This window comes from Castor canadensis, chromosome 11, assembly GCF_047511655.1.
Source record: "Castor canadensis chromosome 11, mCasCan1.hap1v2, whole genome shotgun sequence".
NCBI classification, from domain to species: Eukaryota; Metazoa; Chordata; class Mammalia; order Rodentia; family Castoridae; genus Castor; species Castor canadensis.
Window position 1 is genome coordinate 19551723 of NC_133396.1, and position 23787 is coordinate 19575509.

The window sequence follows — 23787 nt, forward strand, 5'->3', positions numbered from 1 at the left end:
ATGTCGATGTAAATGCTTATGGAATGAAAGAATGAAGGAATGGTCAGCAGTACATGGTAACGATGAAAATCTGAATTTGCATTTTGCAAAGCCACTTTTAATTTCATTTCATCTTTTTCTCCAAGTAGGAGCTATTTAAGTTGTGATATCTAAAAGTGGTCAGTAGTTACAAACACAGGGACAAGAGGTCAGAATGTGCGTCGATTTCTATTCTGTTATTCAAAGGTGTTTTCTGGACTGGATCAGATCTTTACATATGTCAAAGAAATTGATGTTTTGCTTATTTGTTTTGGTGTGTGTGGAATCTTTAGAGGTTTCTGCAGATCATGTCATGCTGTCTTTGAACAGAGATAATTTACTTTTCTTTCAGTTTAGTTGACCTTTATTTCTTTTCTTTGCCTGTTTTCTCTGATTACTACATCTAGTACTATGATAAATAGAATGACCAAAAGTTGACCTCCTTGTCATGTTCCTAATGCTATGTGAGAAGCTTTCAGTATTTCATTGTTGAGAATTTATTCATTTATTCATGCTTTTGAATTTTCTGACTTTCATTAATCTTTGAGTGTATAAAGTGGTGTAATTTTAAAAAAATATTCTTTATATATAAAATATAGCTTCAGTACCCTCCAGTTCTGTGTCTCAGGTGCCATAAAGTAACCCTTATCCTTATTTGAAAAACACCTACATACTTATGTTTAATTATGTATAAATTTACTGTGTGTGTATTATATATAAACTATATAATACATGCTTATGTGTACTAAATATATGCATATTTATATTAAAAATATTTTAAACCACATGTTCTAACTAAATAAGTAAAACCTTGTTATCCAACTTCCTGTTTAAAAACAGAAAAATTTTGGAGTACAAAACTCCATCTGACTGAGAGTACATTTTTTCAGAGAGGTTTTCTGCTCTTATATTTCTCTTGCTGTATCCTCCCTGTGAATAGAAATGTGTGATTTATTAGCATCTATTATCTGTTTGAAGATTGCCTAAAATAGCATTTGTCTCACTGTTGGAAAAGGACATCATATGTGGGTTTTAGATTCAGAGATCCTGGTTTCTATCCTTGTCTTGTAAAAGTACTGTGTGAGGCTGAGAGATGGCAATAGAGCCCATACCACTTCTCTAGGTACAGCTCAATTCCCTAAGTAATTGACTTTTTTTTGTGGGACTTCACTTCCATTGGACCTTCATCACCTTTCCTAACAAGATATGAGGAGAGCACAGTGGAGTATCAAAAACAGATTGACTTTCTATGAAATATCTATTGTGAATGCAATCAATGAAAGAGAAGAGACTTTTGCTGTGCCAATATAATTTATTAGGTATATTATTCTACTTTCATAAGGAATGCAGGATGAAGGAGCAGAAGAGGGTAATGTATGGTTCTTCCATAGCTCTGGCACTACTGAGTCTTGGAGAGTATGGTCAGATATTTACTGAGGGTCAACCCCAAGGCAAATTGTTTTTCTCATTTCTTGAGTCAAATTTGTGTTTTACCATCCTCAGAGGAGAGATCAAAGTCTTTCTAGTGTTGAATGGAAGAAAAAAAGGTCTGCGATATCCAATTATTTGGTAACCCCCATAATAAAAGTCAAATAAAAGTTCAAGAACTTTTAGTAGTGGTCCAGGAGTAGTTGAAGAGATAATTAGTCCATGGATTGAAGTGAAAGTTGAAACTTCAAATTAGGAATCAGCAACCTGGTTCTTAAGAGCTGGGCTCACAGCAGGCAGGCTCAGAGCAGGTGGGCTGGCAGCAGTAGCAGCAGCAGGCTGGGCGGCAGCAGGACTGTCCACAGTAGGATGGACGGCAGCAGGAGGCCTGGGCATGGTGCAGCTGGCAGCAGGTTGGGGGTGTGCTGCTCACCACGCAGCAGGGGGGCAGGCAGGTGCCCTCCACACGGCAGTCTGGACGGCACCACCTGACGCGGCAGCTCACGGCCCCACAGCCACCTTCCTGCCCACAGCCAATGCCACCCCCAGTGCCACAGCTGGTTCCGCAGCTGCTTGGCTGGCAGCAGCTGGTCAGACAGGAGCTTGGCTGGCAGGAGCTTGGCTGGCAGCAGCTGGTAAGGCAGCAGCTTGGCTGGCAGGAGCTTGGCTGACAGCAGCTGGACTGGCAGCAGCTTGGCTGGCAGGAGCTTGGCTGGCAGCAGCTGGCCAGGCAGCAGCTTGGCTGGCAGGAGCTGGAGCCGCAGTTCCCACTGGTGGAGCAGCTGGGAAATCCACAGAAGCTAGTGGAGCAGCAGGCCATGGTGTCAGGAGTTGGGTTGAGGGTTGGGTTGCTTGGAGAAATTTTTTGAGTTCTGGAGGTGACTGCCATGCTGGGCCTTTTATAATCCTTGCCTGGCTACTATTTTCCTAATTTGCAAAGTCTCTTCCTTGTTTGTGTTTACATAATTTGCCTCTGAATGATAATTGGCCTGCTCCTGAGCTATTTGTTGCACCTTCTGACAGCCTTTAAAAGTTGATATATTTGGTCTTCAATTAGTGTTCTCAGACATGGTGAAGTAGTCATTAGTGTGCATTAGGAGCATAACCCTGATCCCCCCCCATTTGTTATAATTTTCCCATTACCCAAAGAATAATTGACTAATGCGTCTCCTGTTTAACAAGTGTTAATATTGCTCACTGTTGACCCTAATAATTGCAGTGTTGGGTCTAACACAAGAGTTTGATTCCCAGCAACAGGGCCCCCAATGTTGATGGCTGTTCCTTCTCCATTTTTTCTTCTTCACTTTGACTGTGAAGCAAGGCTAGATTTAGGTGGCCAGAAAAAGGATGGTTTATGTACACCTGGGAAATATGAGTTGGGTTGTCATTAATGCCACTTTTGGAGTACTTATGAGGTACCTGAACAGTTCTGAATACGTTGTATATATCAATTCACTTATTTTTTTAAAGCAATCCTATGGGGTGGGTACCTCACCACTTTCATAATCCAAGTGAGGAAACTGAGCAACCAACAGATTTAAGTAACCTACCCAAGTGAATTCAGTGGTGAATGTGAAAGCTGAACCTCCACTATCTGACTCTAGACTAAACTTCTAACAAGTATAGTCAATTCCTTCTTTTCTGATGCTAGCATTTCTAATAAAATCAAACGGTGAAACCAGACATAAAAATCTGCTGACTTTCTTACAAGCTCTTTTGAGAGTAAAGGGTAGAGCTTAGGGCAAGTAATAACACTCTTTATTAGAGACTGTCCTAGATATTTTATTTATTTTTAAACAGCATAATAAGCATACTTCAAGAACAAGTGCCAACAATAGGAAAAGGGGAACAGGAACTAGAGAAAAGGTTAGATCAAAAAGAATTAACCTAGAAGGTAACACCCACGCACAGGAAATCAATGTGAGTCAATGCCCTGTATAGCTATCCTTATCTCAACCAGCAAAACCCCTTGTTCCTTCCTATTATTGCTTATACTCTCTCTTCAACAAAATTAGAAATAAGGGCAAAATAGTTTCTGCTGGGTATTGAGGGGGTGGGGGGGAGAGGGAGGGGGTGGAGTGGGTGGTAAGGGAGGGGGTGGGGGCAGGGGGGAGAAATGAACCAAGCCTTGTATGCACATATGAATAAAAAAAAAAAAAAGAACAAGTGCCAGGAAACTGCATCTACCTTTCTTGTGACTTCATCTCATCTTTATATCACAGGATGTTCTATAAATTAAAATGTTACTAGCTGTATAAAAATCATACTTAACATCTTTACACTGAAGTATGTAACATACTATGGCATATTAGATCTGTATTCTATAAGTTTTATAGATGTTAGGGACTAGTCCAGTTGCCGAATGATAAAGGTGAGGATGAATTTTTTGAGTGCAAATGAAAGGTGTGCTGAGGTTTCCATGGTCTGTGGCCTCTTTAACAGAGAAATACTTTCTGGTTTTTTTTTTTTTTTTTTTTTTTTTTTGGCAGCACTGGGGTTTGAACTCAGGGCCTCACTCTTGCTTGGCAGGCGCTCTTACCACTTAAGCCATTCCACCAGCCCTACCACAGGGAAAAACAGTTTAAATGCCACCAGGGACTTTGAACCTGAGTACAGAATGCTTGTACTAAACTTGAAGTTTAGGCCATAAATTTTCTCAAGAATTAGAATCAAGACCTGATTGAAAAGGCACATCAAATTTGAGTTAATGTGGTGGTTCTTTGTGACTATCTTTGCTTCTTATTAAGCAAAAATCTAATACAATTTCTTTTCTTTTTTTTTTTTTTTTCATTTTTCTTTTATTATTCATATGTGCATACAAGGCTTGGTTTATTTCTCCCCCCTGACCCCACCCCCTCCCTTACCACCCACTCCACCCCCTCCCGCTCCCCCCCTCAATACCCAGCAGAAACTATTTTGCCCTTATCTCTAATTTTGTTGTAGAGAGAGTATAAGCAATAATAGGAAGGAACAAGGGGTTTTGCTGGTTGAGATAAGGATAGCTATACAGGGCATTGACTCACATTGATTTCCTGTGCGTGGGTGTTACCTTCTAGGTTAATTCTTTTTAATCTAACCTTTTCTCTAGTTCCTGGTCTCCTTTTCCTATTGGCCTCAGTTGCTTTAAGGTATCTGCTTTAGTTTCTCTGCATTAAGGGCAACAAATGCTAGCTAGTTTTTTAGGTGTCTTACCTATCCTCACCCCTCCCTTGTGTGCTCTCGCTTTTATCATGTGCTCATAGTCCAATCCCCTTGTTGTGTTTGCCCTTTGATTAGTTTTTTTACCTTGGACGCTGAAATGTGCATTGTTCATATGGCAGTCTCAGGAGTTATTTAACTCATATCTAAATTCAGTTGAATACTTTATACAAACAAGATTTAGTCCTCCCTTGCAAAATGTTGAAATATTTGAGAAGTTGGAATGCATTATTGATAAGACCACTGTCTCTAGTGCTTACCAACTGCATATGGGCTCTCCATTTGTGGGCTTTCGACATCCCCCTTGCTACAAGCTCAGGTTACATGTTTCTGGACTCCAGTTGCCCCCAGTTGCCCTTAGGGAATTACTAAGAATAAAATATGACTTAAAATTTGAGAATTCATCTCCTCTGCCACAGAATGAAGACTAATCTGAATATTCCCTTACTTCCCCAAAATAAATCGAGAAAATTAACTTTAACCAAAATCTTTTCTCCTACCACTTGAACCTATTTTTCTTGATTGGCTTCCATGGAAACAGATTAATAAGTCATAAACATTCAGGTATTTCTCTGTATAGATTTTTAATCTTGTTTCAATACCGGCCATCCCTGTCTGTGGTCTTGGGCAAAAAATGCCAGTACTTTGACAGTTGAAACTTCTTTAAAAATTACTGTGTACTTACTCTGTTTAGTTTTCATTACACATTTACATTAAGGGAACTAGATCCTTCTAGTACCGTAAGAAGAAAGGATATGTTTGTTATCTTTGAACATTTGAGCTCAGTTTAAAACAGATACTAATGTTTTGAGTGGTATTTATTTTTCTCCATACTTGAAATTGAACCCAGAGCCTCAAGCATTGAGCCATAGACAGTATCTCATTAACTTTGCCCAGGCTTGCTTCAAACTGTTGATATTTCTGCCTCCACCTCTCACATAGCTGGGATTACAGGTATGAACCACCATGCCTGGCTCATTTTTCTTTAGAATGTCAGGGCTCCAGTTTTTTGAGGGGCAGTTCTGTTGATTTCTTTACCTTCATTTTACTAAGTATCTAATCCAGTTATGTCTGCCTTACTTAGCTTTCTGAGAGGTAAGATGTGGTTCATTCACCAGCCAAATGAACACACCATTCCTGCCTGGGGCATCTGTGCTTCTGTGTGGAGCTCCCATCTTAGTGACTGGGACTGGGCAGCAGATAACCTTTCAGGATCTCCTCTCACGCCCAACTTTCTATACTAAACCAAGCAACAAGATCTATCTAAATTCTGCTGAGTGTCAGCCTCACTCCTGGTGCTTCTGAGTTGAAGTCCTTGTAAGTAAAAGCTCCATCAATCTTTAATATTCTTACTCTGAAGGGAGAAAAGAGATCTTAATATGATCTCTTTTTTTTACAGTGTGTTGATCACACTGTATGGCCATTATGTACAGATCTGTGACATGAAGCTCTGTCCACTCAGTAGAAGCAGTACAATGTTCTTCATACAAACATGCTATGGAGTGAATTATCTGTGTGTTCTGGGTCTGTGCCAACTCCAAGGGGGTGCCTTTTCTTAACTAGTAAAATTGTGGTAGTGGAGGTCCTGTTGCGTGAGTTTGCTAGCTGAGATATGGGACTCTTGAGGCAATTAGCAGGAAGCAACCTTTTATTGTGCCAGCATAGACTCAGTGGACTCATGTCCAAAGCCCAGAGAACAAAGGGGTCTCACCTTATATACCCTTGCCAGCAAGGTCTAAAGACCAGCAAAAAGCAAGGTCTAATCCATATATGGATTTAATTTTATTGGCTACTTTAACCCTAGTGCTATGTGACTTTCCCCTCCCTGGTGCTATGTGACCTTCTTATATTCAGATTTCTCAGATTTTATCTCTCTGCTATGCAATCCCCACCTCCCTGCTACTGTCCCACTCCTTTGGTTTTTGTAAATTGAGACAAAATTCATGTAACATCAAGAAATCACTTTAAAGTATATAATTGAGTGATATTTTGTGCTTTCTTAATGTTGTACAACCACCACCTTTATCTAGTTAAAATTTTTTTATCACCCCATAATTTTTAAGTAATCACTTCTCATACCCTGTAACATAACATGTGGCCCACTACATTGATTTTATGACCAAATATTTTATCCTGTAAAAGGAGCATCCCATTATGTGTCTTTTATCTCATCTTTGCTTTATTCCAGAAATAAAGATAGTATTCATCTTTGTCTTATTGTCTGGAAATTAGAATATGAATGGTGATAGTATGTAGACAATATCATGTTCATTTAAATCCATCCCTACAATAAACATTTCTTCTCTGCTTTACAGTACACAAGGGGATTGTATAGGTATTATAAAAACATCAATTGAGGGCTGGGCAGAGTGCCTCAAGTCTATAATCCTAGCTAGTCAGGAGACTGTGATCAGGAGGATGGTGGTTGGAGGCCAATACAGGCAAAAATTTCATAAGACCCCATCTCAACCAATGATGGGGTATGGTGGTACATGCCTGTCATCCAGCTATTCAGGGAATCACAAATAGGAAGATAATAGTCTAATCTGGCCTGGTCATAAAGTGAGATTCTACCTCAAAAAATAACCACAGCAAAAAGAGCTGGCAGAGTGGCTCAAGTAACAGAATGCCTGCTTAGCAAATACAAGGCCCTGAATTCAAATCCAGTACCATCAATTTTTTTCCCTTTTATCATTTTCCAAAGTATATGTTGAGGATCATTAGTGTTACAGGATGTTAACAGGTAAAATAATAATAATAGAGGAGGTCCTGCATAAGTCATATGGGAGGGATTGATATAGAGGTTTCTTTATTGCAGGCCATCTTAGCCCTTTTAATATTCTAATGTGATTTATAAACCTTCAAGGCAACAACAATGCATACAAGATTATTTGTCCATTGGACATCTGAAAGGATTCATTGTCTGTGTGTCACTTTTTAAGGAAGTGATCTACTTACTGGTGCCTGGAAAATGTCCTTTCCAGGATTGTAAGCAATCCTACTCAATTTTTAGATTAGAAGTAGTTGCCCAGGCAAGTGAAGGAAGTTGCTTAAGAAGTCATGGATTATTAGTTACAAAGCTGGTACTAGAAATCAGAATACCTTTACACCTTATGCTATTATTACATGACCCTGTGTTTGTGGTCTTTCTCATTTTATATTATAATTCTGAATACCTTTGAAGATTGAAAGAGTTATATGCAGACTCATCTGTGAATGACTGAATGGGTTTGATAACACCTCAAGCAGATGAATGTTGTAAACTTCCTTTTAGTAAAATTGCTCTTCTGGAACACTGAGCCCCCCACTTGGCACAAGTAAGGATCTTGGGAAGTAGTTCCTAACTACTGCTGTGTTCTTTTAACCATACATTTTGGTTGCAGAATATTGGGCCATGTAATGGCAAAATAAAGTAAAAACACTTTTAAAGACTGTTATTAAAAGAACAAAAAGAAAGAAAACCCATAGTGCCATATTGAGATTTTTGAGAAATACTAGTATCCTAATATCATTAACCGATCCCATTGAACACAAAATTCTAAGAATGACTTTCTCATTGAAGAGATGAAATTTTTTTATTATGTCCAAGTCCCAACGAGCTATTGAAATATTTCAAATAGTATTTATAGACAAATATTATACATTGCTTTTCACACTGTAGGTCTTCTGTTGATATTCAGATCTATGGAAGATTTCTGGTCTTCCATTGAAATGAATTTAACTCCTGGGATAGTATATAGCTGTGTTACAAGAGGTTGCCAGCTGGTTTATGGATATTGGAGTTCAGAAGACTGTTGAGACTTTACTTGATTAGTTTTGAAGGTCCATCTTCTCAGGATTTCCATCAATTTTCAACAGCTGGGCTCACAGCAGGCGGGCTCAGAGCAGGTGGGCTGGCAGCAGTAGCAACAGCAGGCTGGGCGGCAGCAGGACTGTCCACAGTAGGATGGGCGGCAGCAGGAGGCCTGGGCATGGTGCAGCTGGCAGCAGGTTGGGGGTGAGCTGCTCACCACACAGCAGGGGGGCAGGCAGGTGCCCTCCACGCGGCAGTCTGGGCGGCACCACCTGACACGGCAGCTCCCGGTTCCACAGCCACCCTCCTGGCCACCTCCCACACCACAGCTGGTTCCACAGCAGCTGGACTGGCAGGAGCTTGGCTGGCAGCAGCTGGAGCCGCAGTTCCCACTGGTGGAGAAGCTGGGAAACCCACAGAAGCCAGTGGAGCAGCAGGCCATGGTGTCAGGAGTTGGATTGAGACTTGTGTTGTGAAGAGAAGTTTCTGAGTTTTAAGTGTTTATTCCACCTCAGGCCTTTTATACGCCTTGACCAGTTTCTCCGTGACAGACAGCATTTTTGTCTTGTTACTCTGAACTAGCTTTTCTAGGGCCCACTGATTGTTCCAATGCTGTGTTACTTTAAATATATCTCCAAACTGGTTTTTTCCTTATTGCTCAGACAATACTCACCAAATGTGCTCATCCTTGGTAGAAATGTTGATGCTACACCTACAAAGAGTGCAATAATTTCCACTTAAGCCACAGCTTCAATTTTGTGTTTGTGGTTATAGCACCTGACAAGGTGACTCTCACTCATAAAATGATGCGATTTTGGAGTTTTAGTCACCAAAACTCAAATTATTAGCCATGGTTGTTCTTCATGTAAGATTATTTTTGTGTTTTTTTGGATTGGTAAGATCATGGCCTCTACGATCATCCAGGTAGAAACTGTGCTAAGTTCCACATTCATAGAAATTCAAATCCTTCCAGATGCTGGAATTTTCTAATGTCTGCGATCTCTCTTGAACTTCAGATATTCATACTTGAAACATTTATCACTCAAGAGGATATATGAAACAAAGCCTGTTCCAATTTAATTTCTAAAAAGTAGCTAAAATTCATATTCATTAATTGGAAAAATTGCAAAATATTTTTAGTGATATTTATACTTCAGTATTAAAAATAGAAATTACTGCCATATAAGTTATTTGGACAGTATTTACTTCTCAAAGGCAGGGTTTACTTTCTGTTCATGTCACTTTATATCATGACACCATATACCCTATAAAAGAATATTGGACCAAAGAACATGACGGTTGAATTTATGAAGAGGAACCAATGAAAGAAAAAGAAGGGAATGGGAAATACTTTTTTTCTAGACTATAGTGTTTGCAAGGCACATTAGGAAATGAATGATCAACTATGGTTCAATTTGTCATGTATAGGAATAAGTGCAAAAAGGAAGATGAATGTTAGTAAAAGTAGAAGCAATTCCTGGTAGTTGCCAAAAGAAAGGAGTTAATTCTCAACTGAGTGTTTAGGGTTACATGAAAGGAAATGAAAAGAAGTGATGGCCAGAAAACATATTGTTGCCACTTATAATATGCTTATTTTTCATTTTCAATAATGAACAAAAACACAGAGTTAACTTTTTATGAGGTGGAGATACTCGTTTGTATTATACTAGAATATGAGTCATGCCAGTTTCAATAAAGATGTTATTTTACATGGTATCTATGACTGTAGGCATAAACTGAACATGGTTCTATCCAATAATTGACTAGTGGACATAAAATATTAATAAACCATCTTTTTAAATCACTTAATATTGTAAGTATAGCAATTGACATCATTCTTAATATAAGTAGCATGTGTTTATTTAATTCTGTTATGTACAAAACACTAAAGGATAACAGAAAGATTCTTTTTGTTTCATTTTTTACTCCAGTGCACTCAGTGTGGTATTAATAGGAGGGACTGATCCAGGAAATGTGACAAATATAGAAACCATTCAACCTCAAAATTCTAAATTGGAACATTGGAATATTCAGCATCAATGCTAGAATATTACTGAGTCTGGGAATGGCTACGTTTTGGAGAAGTTAAGTGACTTTATATTCACACATTACACAGTCAGAGGAGCTGGGTATAAAGTTCCTATCCTTCTTTTCCTAGACCCTTTTATTTTACATCATGCAACTTGCAAGGATCAATTAGTATTAGTAAAACTCTGCCTCTCAAATGTTTTATACTACTTGGCCTTGGCAGGAGAAATATGAGGTGGTAGGAAGAATATACTATGGAGGAGTAAACACACAGTAAATTATAACTATGTTCAAATTCTTTTAAGTGTTTTCAGAATGGAAGAGTTTTCCCCCAAAATACAATTTGATTCCTAATTGTTTCTTGTTTCCCAAATTCAACTCAGCTAATGCACTTTCTGTACACTTTCAAGTGCTCTACCACTGGAACCATGCTCAGCCCCCCTTTTTTCTTAACTTTTAGAGTTCATTATGATTTGCTGTCCTTGGGAAACTTTCAGTGCCATGCATGTTAAGCTCTCAAGGAGCTCCAATCCCTCTGAGGTCACATTCCTGAAGTTCTAATATGCATGAGAATCACATCAAAGTGATGATAAAAATGCACATTCTTGGGCTCCTTCCTCAGTGATATTGATTCTGAATGCTTGGTTTGGGACCTGAGAATATGTGTTTTAGTAAGTATCCCAGGAGATTCTGATTTGACTACACAAGGACTACACTTGAAAAATGCTAATGTAAATACCTTAGTAAGAAATGTAAATACCTTAGTAAGAAGCTAGATGTGCTGTGCTAGTCAACTTAGTGCCAGTGACTACTCTAGGCTTAGCATAATCTACTTCCAGTCCTTCTAGCCCTCTTCACTAACACCTTACTTACTTGTCTAACCCATTAGACTCTAAGCACCTTGGCTGTAAGAGATGTGGCTTGTTTGTCATTAGGCAGGCAGTACCCATAACTAAAAATCCCCTGTACCAGTCACTAAATGACTTGGTAAGTGGGATTTCTAGGGAAAAGGTTTTGCTTAAGTCAAGCTTTGGATCCCTTGTGCAGATTCTAAAATCTGGTTCATTTGCACACACTAATTAATATGCACTAAAGAATGAATCAGGGAGCAGGGCAGTTTTCTATGCTAGAAAGTTTATTTTATTGAACACAGAGAGAAGCACATTACAAACGATGATAGGGAGGATTTGAGCAGCCAAAACGATCAGTGCTCGGGATGGGTTTACAAAGTCCACCCTAGGGATTCTAAAAGACTGATGTAGATGCCTGGGACTTTGGCAGAGGGTGGTGATGAAAACCTGACTGTATCCAGATTATAGGATGTTTAAACTGTCTTCACCTTTGGGAAAAAAATCTAAATTTTTCAACTTGATGAAAAAGCCAAATAGGGGTTTGGATGCCAGAGTGTCATTCTGTGGGGATGACAGGGGCTTAGCAGCAGGGGCTCAGAAGCAGGGGTTGCAGCAGGAGGTCCTGCAGGTGGTGCGGCAGGGCGCAGGCTGGCAGCAAGGGGGCCTGCAGCAGGGCGCCTGGACAGAGATGGGCTGGCAGGCGGTGGACGCCCAGCAGCAGGGCCTGCAGACCACGGCGGTGCAGGACGTTGGGCAGCAGGTGATGGGGCGGCAGCAGCCCTCCTGCAGGCCACAGGGGTCACAGCAGATGGGGCGGGGGCTGGGCTCACAGATGGGGCGTGTGCAGTGGGGCACACAGGTCACAGGGCGGCACACGGTGGTCTGGCAGGACACGGGGCGGCAGCAGCAGGGGTCACGGCAGCAGCAGGGCTGGAGGCAGCCTCCGCCACAGCTCTGGGAGGAGAAGGAACCACAGCAGGTCATGGTGGTGTCTGGATTGGTGTGGGATTAAGGAGTTGAGAGCAGTTGAGTGTTTTCAGGTGTGATTTCTCTCTCCCTTGTCTGGGCCCTTTATATTCCTGGCTGGATGCTGATGACCCCTCTTGTTTATCTTTTGGCCAATTAAGAAGAATTTTGCTTGACCAGTGGTTGGCACATGATCTCATTAAAGAATTCTTGTTACATATCTCAATATGACTATGTTCACACTGTTCATCATGAAAACCTAAAAATTCACAGCCATTTGAGATGTTAGCTGCTCTTTCAAATGATAGGTAATTGTGCATTTCTGTGGAGTACAGGGTGATGTGGTTACATTTATACACTGTATTGATCATTTCTACATTGTGATTGAGATGGAGAGGTTATTCATCATCTTAGACATTTATCATTTTTTTGTGATGAGACCATTCAAAATCCTCTCTTCTAGCTCTTTGATTATGCAATACAATATTGTTAAGTATGACCAACCTCTGTGTAATAGAATACCAGAACTTATTCCTCCCATCTAGTTGTGACTTTGTACCTATTAACCAGTCTCGCCCTGCCCCACCATCTTTTGATGCTCGTTTTGAGTATACAGCACCTAGTTAAACCTGCAGAAAATGGTTCTCTTAAGAGAACCTCAGTTTTTAAAAGAATTTAACATAGAGGAATTTGTAGCATACTAACTAGATTTTTCTCCCCCAACAGCTTCCCTGGAAGGTCCTACCCATGAGTCAGACAGGTGTTAGGCACATCCTTCCATGGGATACCTTGGGAATATATTTGCTTATCATTTGATATAGAAGAATGTGTATGCCTTGAATAGGACAGGAGCTCATGGACAGAAAATCAAAAGTGTATTTTTGTAAACCATATAAGTATTGGAACAAACTATCTAAGACTGTCACACATTTCTTTTCTTTTTTTAAATTCAGGTTGTGTGTGACTCTAGTCGTTCTGGTCACAGAGAGCTAATTTTTATCCCCCAACCATGGGGGATAAATATTTACCTTTCTTGTTAATTTTAAATATTTACCTTTCTTGTGTATGTAATGAAAAGTTTTATCATGGACAATTTTTTTCTTAATATACCTTGACTTAGGTGCTATGACTGCCAAGTGACATGATGGAGGCTTTCTCAAACAACATTGCAAACATATCAAATGATACACTGTTCAGAAGTGTGTTGGGAGGCTGCCACATAGTTTTTTCTTGCTGTGACTCTGCTGAAAATGTAAGGGATATGATTCTTTCAGAAGCGTGGATGGGGTAGTGTGGGAACTGCTTGAGGGAGTAGTCTTTACTTTCCAGTTTTATCCCTCCTGTTATTTGCTACACAGCATCACTTTAGGATTATTCCCATCATTCAAAAGAATGTGCCTTGGGCACATTTGGAAACACCTAAAATTCCCCAAATGAAATTTAAAACATCATTCCAAAACTTGAAAAGGGATGTGTATTGACTCATTGGCACAATTAGGGAGACAGGGGAAGGAGAAACAAAGCAGTCTCAAAATTAATGACCTTCCACTCTCTCATGTTGCACATTCTTTAGTTCAGAATCATGGGGTTCCCCCACCCTCTTCCAAATAGTAACCTAGATAAAAAGTAGCATATTCAGTTTTTTCTCAGGGCACATTATCTCATAACCAATTTTCATGTTGCTGTGGAGTCTTCATGATGATCAAACTTTCTGCAGTGGGAGGCTTTTTGGGAGACACTTAAAACATCAAGGTAACAAGACTAATAAAACCTTAAACTCCAACACACTTATCCCCACCCCTAGCCCATCGTCATTTTCAGACAGAGAACATTTGGTTCATGCTTCTGGTTACTTCTGCCACAGGGCTGTGAGAACGTAACTCTGTGCCTTTTACATCAGGGGCGGATTCAAAGCTCTGCCACTTAGCGGCTGTGTGTCCTTGGTTTATGAACTGGTACATATTAGAATTGTTATAGGGATTAAATGAGTTAATACTTGTCTAAGACAAAGGACACCTCCTGATACTTAGTGTCTTGTATCTATTAAATAAATAAATGTATTTTAAAATGTCACATTATATTACTGTCTAATAAAGTCTAAAATTTGAATTGAGAACTAAACCAACGCATTTGATGTGCACATGGCCAGTGCTCTGCTCCATCACCAAAGAATATGAAGTAACACTTTTACCCAGAGGTGAGTTTCATGAATAGCATGAAGTAAAATTAAAGCCCATTAATATCACGAAGTAAAATGAAAATTTATTAATATCATGAAGTAAAGTTAATTGTGCAGAAGGAAGATACGGAGCTCCGTTCATTGTGCACCAGTCTGCTCAGGGGAGTAAGGCTACTGTTGAGCCAACAGGAAGTGGCAGAACTGTGGATGGTATGTGAGCTTTACTGAGAACCTCACAACCGGCCACAGAAAAAAAGATCCCATAAGAAAGCCATAGGGGGAATTTAGACAGATTCCTGGTGGTGATAGACATATATTTTGCATAGCAAATCCTAGGACTTTAATGTTATCATTCAACAGTAACATTCTCAACAAATCTTTTTTTATTGCTGTTGTTTTTGTTTCTTCTTTTATTATCAAATTATTGTTGTCTTGGGGTACATTGTGACATTTACAAAAGTTCTTACAAAAAAAATATGTCATAGTTGAATTCACCCCTCCATCATTGTACTTTTTCCCCTCATCCCCATTCCCAGAACAGCCTCATGGTCTCATTTTTCCACCTTCCTACATGAGTGCATTACATTTTTACCATAAAACATGGAACCCTTCATAGATTTGCATGTCATCCTTGTGCAGGGGCCATGCTGAATCTTCTCTGTATCATTCAAATTTTAGCATGTGTGCTGCTGAAGTGAGCACCTGAACAAATCTTAATGTGGAAAATATCTTGTGGTGTTCTCAATTCTTGGTTGCCAGTGCAAATGGATAAAAACCATTGAACATACAATGTGAAAAGCTGGTAAGTTTAAAAAAAATTTTAATTTGAAGCATATCCAAAGTGTACCTTGTTTTAGACAATTGAGATGACCCTCCTCAATTGTTAAAAAGATAATTTCAATGTTTAATGATTTGATCATATTTTAAGGCTATCAGAGAAGTTCACTACATGTAACACCTGTCTGTTAAGGAAAGAAGTCTTTAGCAATACAAACAACTGTTGCCTAATTTATTTGCTTTGAGTCCAATTAGACTTTGATAAGTAAGTTCTTAAAAATAGAATATAATACAAAGAAAGATTTAAATATTCCCCCAAAATAGTAATAATTTTTTATCATTGTATTTTATTAAAAATGAAATATATGTTCACTAAAAGTTATGTAATTAAGGAAAATCTAAAGAAAAGTGAATCTTATTAACTTATTAGACTTTGTTGCATAATGATACAGATATTTTGAGGCATAAGCAGATATATGCATACAAAACTTTTTCCTTTCAAAATAATTTCATATTTCACAGTTTACTTTGAACTTAGACATATGTCATGGACAATTGTGTAATATTTCTTAATAGGCAAATAGTTTTCAACCATTTTAAACTATTTTCATTATTTTTAAAATTTATATTTATGTACTATTTATATTATGTATTATTTGACTTTTTCTTATTTATACTTCATCTCCCCAAATAGATTATAACTTCTTTGAAGCAGGCACTCTTTCTGATTTCTGTGTATTTCTGTCAGGTCATCAGCTCAGTATCTCATTTATATATTTCAATAAAAACATGTTGATTGGTAGTAATTGATTGATTTGTTTACAAAATGCCACCGATGTGCAGTTTCTGAGCACAAAGATAAGAGTTCAGGGAGACCTAGTATGGATTTAATACCCACAAGAATTGGTGTTGTAAATAATGATCTAAATATCAAATGTCAAGCACATAGAAGTAAATTCATTATCCGAAGTAGCAGTTATATTGGGCACTAGAGCATAATTACTTTGGGTAGCTGAACACGACTCTATCATATTGATAAGCATTTGACTAAAGATCTAATGTCAGGAAATGTATTCTTTGGGGTTATTTGGGGATACCTGGGATTATAATTACATTTTATCTATATTATTTCTAACTTAATTCATCATTCATTACTCATTTTTCTTCTTCACAAACAGAAGTTCCTTCCACCTCTAACTTACTGGGCTTTTGTGATATGCCAACAGGTGTTCGCTCAAGAAACAAAGCCTCAGACTGGGAATGTAGTGTCATCTGGGCATAACTTCCTAATCTGCTCCTCATTGCAGGACATTTCTCAGGTGGCTGATGTGTGTCAGGAATTCTGGGCGTGTGAAGAAGATATGGTTATTTCTGCCTGTCTCATCAGATATGGTGCCCATAATGATTATAAGCAAACTACTGAGACTAACATCATTTCAGAGAACAATTTAGGAAGATTATTCTGCATCTTGCCTTGAAAATCTCTGGATAACCTACTAAAGGAAATATAACAAAGACCATGTGTTCTATGCTGAGAGTATTGAGTTTATTAGAAAGCAGACAACACGGCATAGAGATCAAAGAGGACAGAATATTCTCTATCACTAGTTCATCTCAAAGGTGTCTTCCATGCATAGCTTGAGCTAGCTTCAAGAGATGAGGAATGCCCTTCTCAAGAAAATGCCGTTTTCTGCTATGATGCTCTGAAGGGCAGCAGGATGGACTTGGCCATCGATTGGTGGAACCTTAGTATTAATGGGCTGCTTAGCTACAGGGGTTGCAGCAGGAGGTCCTGCAGGTGGTGCGGCAGGGCGCAGGCTGGCAGCAAGGGGGCCTGCAGCAGGGCGCCTGCACAGAGATGGGCTGGCAGGCGGTGGACGCCCAGCAGCAGGGCCTGCAGACCACGGCGGTGCAGGACGTTGGGCAGCAGGTGATGGGGCGGCAGCAGCCCTCCTGCAGGCCACAGGGGTCACAGCAGATGGGGCGGGGGCTGGGCTCACAGATGGGGCGTGTGTAGTGGGGCACACAGGTCACAGGACGGCACACGGTGGTCTGGCAGGACACGGGGCGGCAGCAGCAGGGGTCACGGCAGCAGCAGGGCTGGAGGCAGCCTCCGCCACAGCTCTGGGAGGAGAAGGAACCACAGCAGGTCATGGTGGTGTCTGGATTAGTGTGGGGTTGAGGAGTGGAGAGCAGTTGGGTGTTCTCAGGTGTGATGTCTCTTTCCCTTGTCTGGAACCTTTATATACCTGCCAGGTGCTGATGACACTTGGGACACAAGGTCTTTTCATTGTTTTGGCTTGTTCTTTCTGAGATGACACTGGCAGATTAGTAAGTTCTCTAGACATCTTTTGGGTTCTCAGTGTTTATAAAAGATTGTTTCCCTTATTTAATGGAGACCCATTGTATTTTGCTATTTATGGTTCCGATATGATCTTAATGGTCCTAACTTCAAAGCCTCCAATTATATTTATAATTTGATGATGCTTTTGCCAGTTGATGTTTTGATAGCACAGAGTGGCTGTCATGCCCATGAGTTACTGACTAACAATGGAAGTAAATTCACCAGTTGTGAGCATCCTTTTGTACTGCTAAGTTGTCAGGGCAAAAACATATTGAAGACATCACTATGACAACATTTTAAAAGTCTAGGTTTGTCAATTAAAGAGAAATTTCCATCCAAGTTTTGGAGCTACAGGAATATATCTTCAGTGGTTTTGTCTTAGATACATATGCACTGATTTCCAGGGTTTTATCTTTCCAAAACCAAGATGAATTTCATTATTCATATTTTTCATTTACTATCATTGAGTTCTAACCAAGTTTCAAGCGTCATACTTAAAGAAACACATGCATTAATACATTCTTTATAACCATTCTTATGTGGTAGGTATTATTATATTCCCATTTTATGTATAAAGAATTAGGCTCATGTCTGTAATCCTAGCTACTCAGGAGATAGAGATCAGGAGGATCACAGTTCAAAGCCAGTCCCAGGCAAATATTTTGAAAGTCCCTATCTTAAAAAGTCTTTTTCAATAAAAAGGCTGGTGGAGTGGCTGAAGTGGTAAGAGTTCCTGCCTAGCAAGCATGAGACCCTGAGTTCAAACTGCAGTGCTACCAAAAGAAGAAGAGGAAGGAGGAGGAGGAGGAAGAGGAGGAGGAGAAGAAGACTGCTTTATTTAGGAATTTTAATGGTGTATTTCTGAAACAATTGCTACATGGCTAATTTTTAGAGTCATCTGAAAGGACTCAATATGTTACCATTATCCTCAGGAATTGGAAGAATTTTGTTCTACTCAGCCTCCTGAAATTTCTTCAGAGCATAGCCCAAGCATGTAGTATCGTAATTGGGCATAAATAAGTGGCCCAAGAACACCAATATGGTGAGGAAGTCAACAAACCTGAGTCTACTGGATGAAAGTTGCCATCTCTCAATATAACAAACTCCTAGGTAGTGATCCCAGCTGAAAGTGGTGTCAGGCTCCATCTTGCTAATACCTGTGTCTCTAACATCTCCCTGTGTGTACTAGGTGTGAATTTACTTCTGCTTAGAGAACCAAAGTGTGATGTCCAATTGTTTCAAACTGTCAGGCCTTCTAGGAAAATTTGTGTCATTGTTTTGAAGCTCTTGCCTCTTGATTTTCTCAGGTCTGATTTTTCTTTACAACTAAGTCTGTGGTTGAAGCTTCAAGTTGACTCCTTATTGGTCATGTGAGCTACTTGCACAGTCCCTTACAGGCTCACCAAGACCTGTACCAGCCACTGTGACCCGTCAGGGCATAGAGTTACCATGAAAAAAACCAAGATCCACGATCCAATAATAATGATGAGTTTTGGAGAAAACAAAGAATTGTCTATCAGAAAAAGACAATATAAGATAAGGAAGTCTGTAGAAGTCTACAAAGGAAAAAAGGGATGCAGAGATAGTTGGAGATTTTTAGAAGTGGTAATTAGGGATACAGAAAGAAATCGATATTATAAACTTGTCTATTACCAAACAGTCAGACTCTTAAGAAAAATTCCATTGTGCACATATTGAGAATGTACTGTAAAATTACCCAGGGTATCCCTAACCACTGAATACCCTATTTTGTATTTTGAGAAACTGTTTACCATATTTCAAGAAAAATATTTTCAACATGAGGTGACTTGATGTTGGGCTGCGGTGATAATGTCTGTTTCTCTTCCGACGCCCTTAGTATTGATTTGTTTATTCAACAAATAATTACCTCCCATGTGCGAAATATTGTTCAGATCAGCGAGAATCCAGTAGTGAGAGAAGTGAATCGAGATCTTTCCCCTTGCAAAGCTTTCGTCCTGACTCCTCTCATCAGGCAGTAAATATGACTAAGCATACAAATAGCACATTACACAAAACTCATTTAGATTAGATGCCAGGAACTCAAAATATATCCCTTAGGGAAGCAATAGTTAGTCTTCCTGATTGGCCTAGAAGGTCTAGCAACAAAAAACCATACCCAACAGGGACTCGCGTCATCACTCTCCCAGCCACATTGACATTGTTTCAAAGATAAAATGTATGTGGAGTTCATAATTAGGATGATTCCAAAAAGGCTGCATTTTTCCCTGTTTTCTCATGGCAGCAACTCCATTGGAAACAAAATTAGCTATGGTGGTGCTGATGGTAGTCATGGGGAGGGTGTGATAGTGGCTGTTCTCAGATAGGATATTCAGTGGTTAGGAATTGCCAAGTACTATTTGATATCAATTGTTGCACAGTTTTTGACATTGAGAAGCAAATAGGTCCACATGCCTGTCGTATTCATGAACTATGACAATTTCCTGAGAAGTTCATGATGTAGACAGACTTGCTATAGCCTCACTGCTTCTTTCCCATTACCACAAAACCTATGGCTTGAAACATGAAGGTCTATCACATGAGACTATCTGAACTATATGAGTTGTCTTTGAAATTACAGACCTTGTATCTGAATGGCTCTTATAATAAAACTCAAAATATAGCTGGGCACCGGTGGCTCATGCCTGTAATCCTAGTTACTCAGGAGGCAGAGATGAGGAGGATCATGGTTTGAAGCCAGCCCTGGCAAATAGTTCACGAGACCCTATCTCGAAAAAAAAAAACCCCAAAACAAAAACCAAACAAATAACACTACAAAAAAGGGCTGGTGGAGTGGCTCAAGGAGTAGGCTTTGAGTTTAAACCCTAGTTCTGCAAAATAAATAAATAAAATAAAATCTCAAAATATAGCCCTGAGAAAATTATTCCCTTTGTTCTTCTAATTCAACATACCTTAAGTTAAATTGAAAATGAACTTTGAAAAATTAAGAAACAATAAAGAAACATGTTTGCTTCCCCAGAAATAAAATTTTATTTATCTTTTACCACACAAAAACCAACATAAAAATAATGTACTGGAAAAAAATATCATCCCATTTGGTAACCTTGAAATAGTAGAAAAAAAGTGATCAGTCAGTGAGACAGAGTTTTGTTCAAGAGGAACTTTGATTTTTGTTTATACATTTTTAAAGCCAAGAGTTCAACTGATGATAGCTGGAATTTTCATAAAGGTGGTCAAAGAGGGCCAGGATTCATGGTTTCATAACCATGTGAATAAATAGGCAGTTACTGTTGAGTTAGTTGTTGAAGAACAAGCTGACTGGCATCTCTCATCTGCTCCAGCAGGACTGGGAAGAGCCTGCGTGGGTTCTGAGCATTGGACAGTGTCCTGTATTGGACCACTCAGAAGCAGGGGTTGCAGCAGGAGGTCCTGCAGGTGGTGCGGCAGGGCGCAGGCTGGCAGCAAGGGGGCCTGCAGCAGGGCGCCTGCACAGAGATGGGCTGGCAGGCGGTGGACGCCCAGCAGCAGGGCCTGCAGACCACGGCGGTGCAGGACGTTGGGCAGCAGGTGATGGGGCGGCAGCAGCCCTCCTGCAGGCCACAGGGGTCACAGCAGATGGGGCGGGGGCTGGGCTCACAGATGGGGCGTGTGTAGTGGGGCACACAGGTCACAGGGCGGCACACGGTGGTCTGGCAGGACACGGGGCGGCAGCAGCAGGGGTCACGGCAGCAGCAGGGCTGGAGGCAGCCTCCGCCACAGCTCTGGGAGGAGAAGGAACCACAGCAGGTCATGGTGGTGTCTGGATTAGTGTGGGGTTGAGGAGTGGAGAACAGTTGGGTGTTCTCAGGTGTGATGTCTTCCTCCCCCATCTGGGACCTTTATATACTTGCCAGGTGCTGATGACACTTAGGATACAAAGTCATTTCCTGGAGTTGTGGTTGTCCATTGAAATGTGAACCCTGGATTCAGTTGCCGAGGCAACAATTTCAACATCAGGAAGGATGCTGAAATTTCCATCTCCCTGCTCTTTCCCTTGAGATGCATATATAATTGTTGTATCATCAGAAGAACTGCTTATCAGTCAGCTAATCCTTCCAAGCCAGGTCATGTGAAAGGCTGAAAGTTTGTAGGACTAGGTGCTACCGCCATCACACTTTCCTCTTGTTCACCATCCCTAAAGTGGCATCAGACTGTGGTGTACATGAATCACAGGCCTGGTTTCTGATTGACATTCAGTCAAAGCAACAATTTGTAAAAAACAAAATTGCCTCATAAAAGTAGACGTGTATCTCTTCTGCTATGAAAACAGCATATTGCTTCACCTTGTTTATAAGGAAATAATCATCAAAGCCACTAGAGTGATTTTTTTGTTTTGTTTTGTTTTTAGTAGCTCACAGTGACTTATGAGAGACTATGTAAACAGTGCATCACTGTTTTGGGGTGGAGAAAGGAAAACAAATCCTGAATAGTTTCCTATCATACAGTAATCACAAATTTAGGAAGACAGGATAAAAATACACAAAGTAATTACAGGAGAAGAGCTTTTCATGGCTCAATAAGATCAAACTAACTCTCTGAGTTTGCTATACCAGGCCTTTTGAACGTCCTTCCCTGATTATGGTCTGATTATGGTCCTGATTATGGTCGTGGATATAAAATTGGAATGGGAGTAATTCTTGCTTTCTAGGTGTGACATAAACACCTTAAATTAAATTCTTCAAAACCTACAGGGAATATTTGTGAAGTAATCAATTATCTTTCTGTACTAGACATTGTGGCTTGTTGGCTGAGGATTTTGACTGCTTATGGAGTATGAATGTAGGATTATAAAAATACAAGGGGAATTCACTAGGCTGGTAACTGATAAAATAACTTTGTCCTTTAAAGCACAGCTGAGAAGAATGGGGGTCTAAAAAAATAAAAGAGGTGTTAGAAGGGAGGTTAAAGCATTGCCCAAAGGTTGCTGATGACTTTTAGACCAAATTTGCCTCTGAGGTATGTTTTGCTTTGTGTGCTCATTTTAATAAACTCTTCAGTTCACTGTAGCCTTGATCCCTCAGGCCTCTGAGTTTATGATCGATCCGTCCCCATAAGACTTAAGCTTATTGGACAAGGAGTGTGTCCCTCATCTTTATGATACAGGCTTTTTTAGTCATAATATCCCAGTTCCACACATTCTGCAAGAGCATAATCACCAGTGGGAACAACTCAACATTAGCTACAGTGATAATTAGTTGTGGAGCTTTTGAGGTTGGGTTGAAAAAGAATGTTGTGCTGGTGACTTTTGTGTTTGTGAGCTACACCCTTATCTTATTATTTTCATGACTCGTGAAAATAGTTTGAGGGTTGCTGGATGTCAGGAAACTTCTAAAATTCAGAAAACAGAATATACATTCCCTGGGAAATTTATTCTCAGAAATAATATTGCCTGATTTGCAGACAATATGATCTTAAACATGAAAGACCCTAAAAACCCCACCAAATACTCTTAGACATCATAAACACTTTCAGCAAAGGAGCAGGATACAAACTCAGCACACAAAAATAAGTAGCCTTTCTATAAACTAACAATGAACAGACTAAGAGAGAAAGCAGGAAAACAATTCTATTTATGATAGCCTCAAAAATGCCTAGGAATAAATTTAATAAACAAAGTGAAAAACTTCTACAATGAAAACTGTAATAATCACTGAAGAAAGAAATTGAAGGAGCCATCTGAAGATGGCAAGATCTCCCATGCTCATCAGCAGACTCTTTATTCTGAAATGGCTTACTACCAAAAGCAATCTATGTGTTCCATGTGATCCCCATCAAAATTCCAGTGACATTCTTCAAGAGATAGAGAAAAAGCAATCCTAAAGCTTATATGGGAGCACAAAAGACATCAAATAGCCAAGGCAATCCTGAGCAAAAAAAGCAGTACTGGAGGTATCACAAGACCTGACTTCAAACTATACTACAGAGTCATAGCAATATAAACAGCATGGTACTGGTTAAAAAAAAAAAACAGGCATGAAGACCAATGGAACAAATATCAGACCCAGAGATAAATCCATGTAACTATAGCCATTTAATATTCAACAAAAGAGCCCCAAGCATGCATTGGAGAAAAGAAAGACAGTCTCTTCAACAAATGATGTGAGAAAACTAGATATCCACATGTAGAAGACTGAAACCAGAGAGCTGTCTCTCATCCTGTGCCAATATCAATTCAAAGTGGATTGAT

General features: G+C 39.7%; 5 protein-coding genes and 1 non-coding gene across 6 annotated transcripts; all 6 read right to left on the reverse strand.

The window, feature by feature from the left end:
* Window positions 1-1310: 1310 nt before the first annotated feature.
* LOC109679830 (keratin, high-sulfur matrix protein, B2D-like) lies at window positions 1311-2350 on the reverse strand. Its single transcript, XM_020154904.2, has one exon. The coding sequence runs from the start codon at window positions 2333-2335 to the stop codon at window positions 1721-1723; it is 615 nt and encodes a 204-aa protein (XP_020010493.2). The 5' UTR covers window positions 2336-2350; the 3' UTR covers window positions 1311-1720.
* Window positions 2351-8200: 5850 nt separating this feature from the next.
* LOC109679827 (keratin-associated protein 9-3-like) lies at window positions 8201-9010 on the reverse strand. The gene has a single exon (XM_020154901.2). It carries the CDS (start codon window positions 8877-8879, stop codon window positions 8496-8498), a length of 384 nt encoding a protein of 127 aa, XP_020010490.1. The 5' UTR covers window positions 8880-9010; the 3' UTR covers window positions 8201-8495.
* A 2548-nt stretch (window positions 9011-11558) lies between these two features.
* Window positions 11559-12383, reverse strand: Krtap2-1 (keratin associated protein 2-1). Its single transcript, XM_020154905.2, has one exon. It carries the CDS (start codon window positions 12298-12300, stop codon window positions 11911-11913), a length of 390 nt encoding a protein of 129 aa, XP_020010494.1. The 5' UTR covers window positions 12301-12383; the 3' UTR covers window positions 11559-11910.
* A 2672-nt stretch (window positions 12384-15055) lies between these two features.
* LOC141414277 (U6 spliceosomal RNA) lies at window positions 15056-15163 on the reverse strand. Its single transcript, XR_012439339.1, has one exon. It is a non-coding gene; the product is annotated as a U6 spliceosomal RNA (small nuclear RNA).
* Window positions 15164-15873: 710 nt separating this feature from the next.
* On the reverse strand, window positions 15874-17478 carry LOC109679832 (keratin-associated protein 2-2-like). Its single transcript, XM_074045695.1, has one exon. It carries the CDS (start codon window positions 17390-17392, stop codon window positions 17003-17005), a length of 390 nt encoding a protein of 129 aa, XP_073901796.1. The 5' UTR covers window positions 17393-17478; the 3' UTR covers window positions 15874-17002.
* A 3089-nt stretch (window positions 17479-20567) lies between these two features.
* LOC109679833 (keratin-associated protein 2-2-like) lies at window positions 20568-21445 on the reverse strand. Its single transcript, XM_020154908.2, has one exon. It carries the CDS (start codon window positions 21428-21430, stop codon window positions 20963-20965), a length of 468 nt encoding a protein of 155 aa, XP_020010497.1. The 5' UTR covers window positions 21431-21445; the 3' UTR covers window positions 20568-20962.
* Between the last annotated feature and the right edge of the window lie 2342 nt (window positions 21446-23787).

Coding starts and splice junctions, on each gene's coding strand:
- LOC109679832 (XM_074045695.1), bottom strand. CDS start 17,392: ATGACCTGCTGTGGTTCCTTCTCCTCCCAGAGCTGTGGCGGAGGCTGC.
- Krtap2-1 (XM_020154905.2), bottom strand. CDS start 12,300: ATGACCTGCTGTGGTTCCTTCTCCTCCCAGAGCTGTGGCGGAGGCTGC.
- LOC109679833 (XM_020154908.2), bottom strand. CDS start 21,430: ATGGGGGAGGAAGACATCACACCTGAGAACACCCAACTGTTCTCCACT.
- LOC109679830 (XM_020154904.2), bottom strand. CDS start 2,335: ATGGCAGTCACCTCCAGAACTCAAAAAATTTCTCCAAGCAACCCAACC.
- LOC109679827 (XM_020154901.2), bottom strand. CDS start 8,879: ATGGCCTGCTGCTCCACTGGCTTCTGTGGGTTTCCCAGCTTCTCCACC.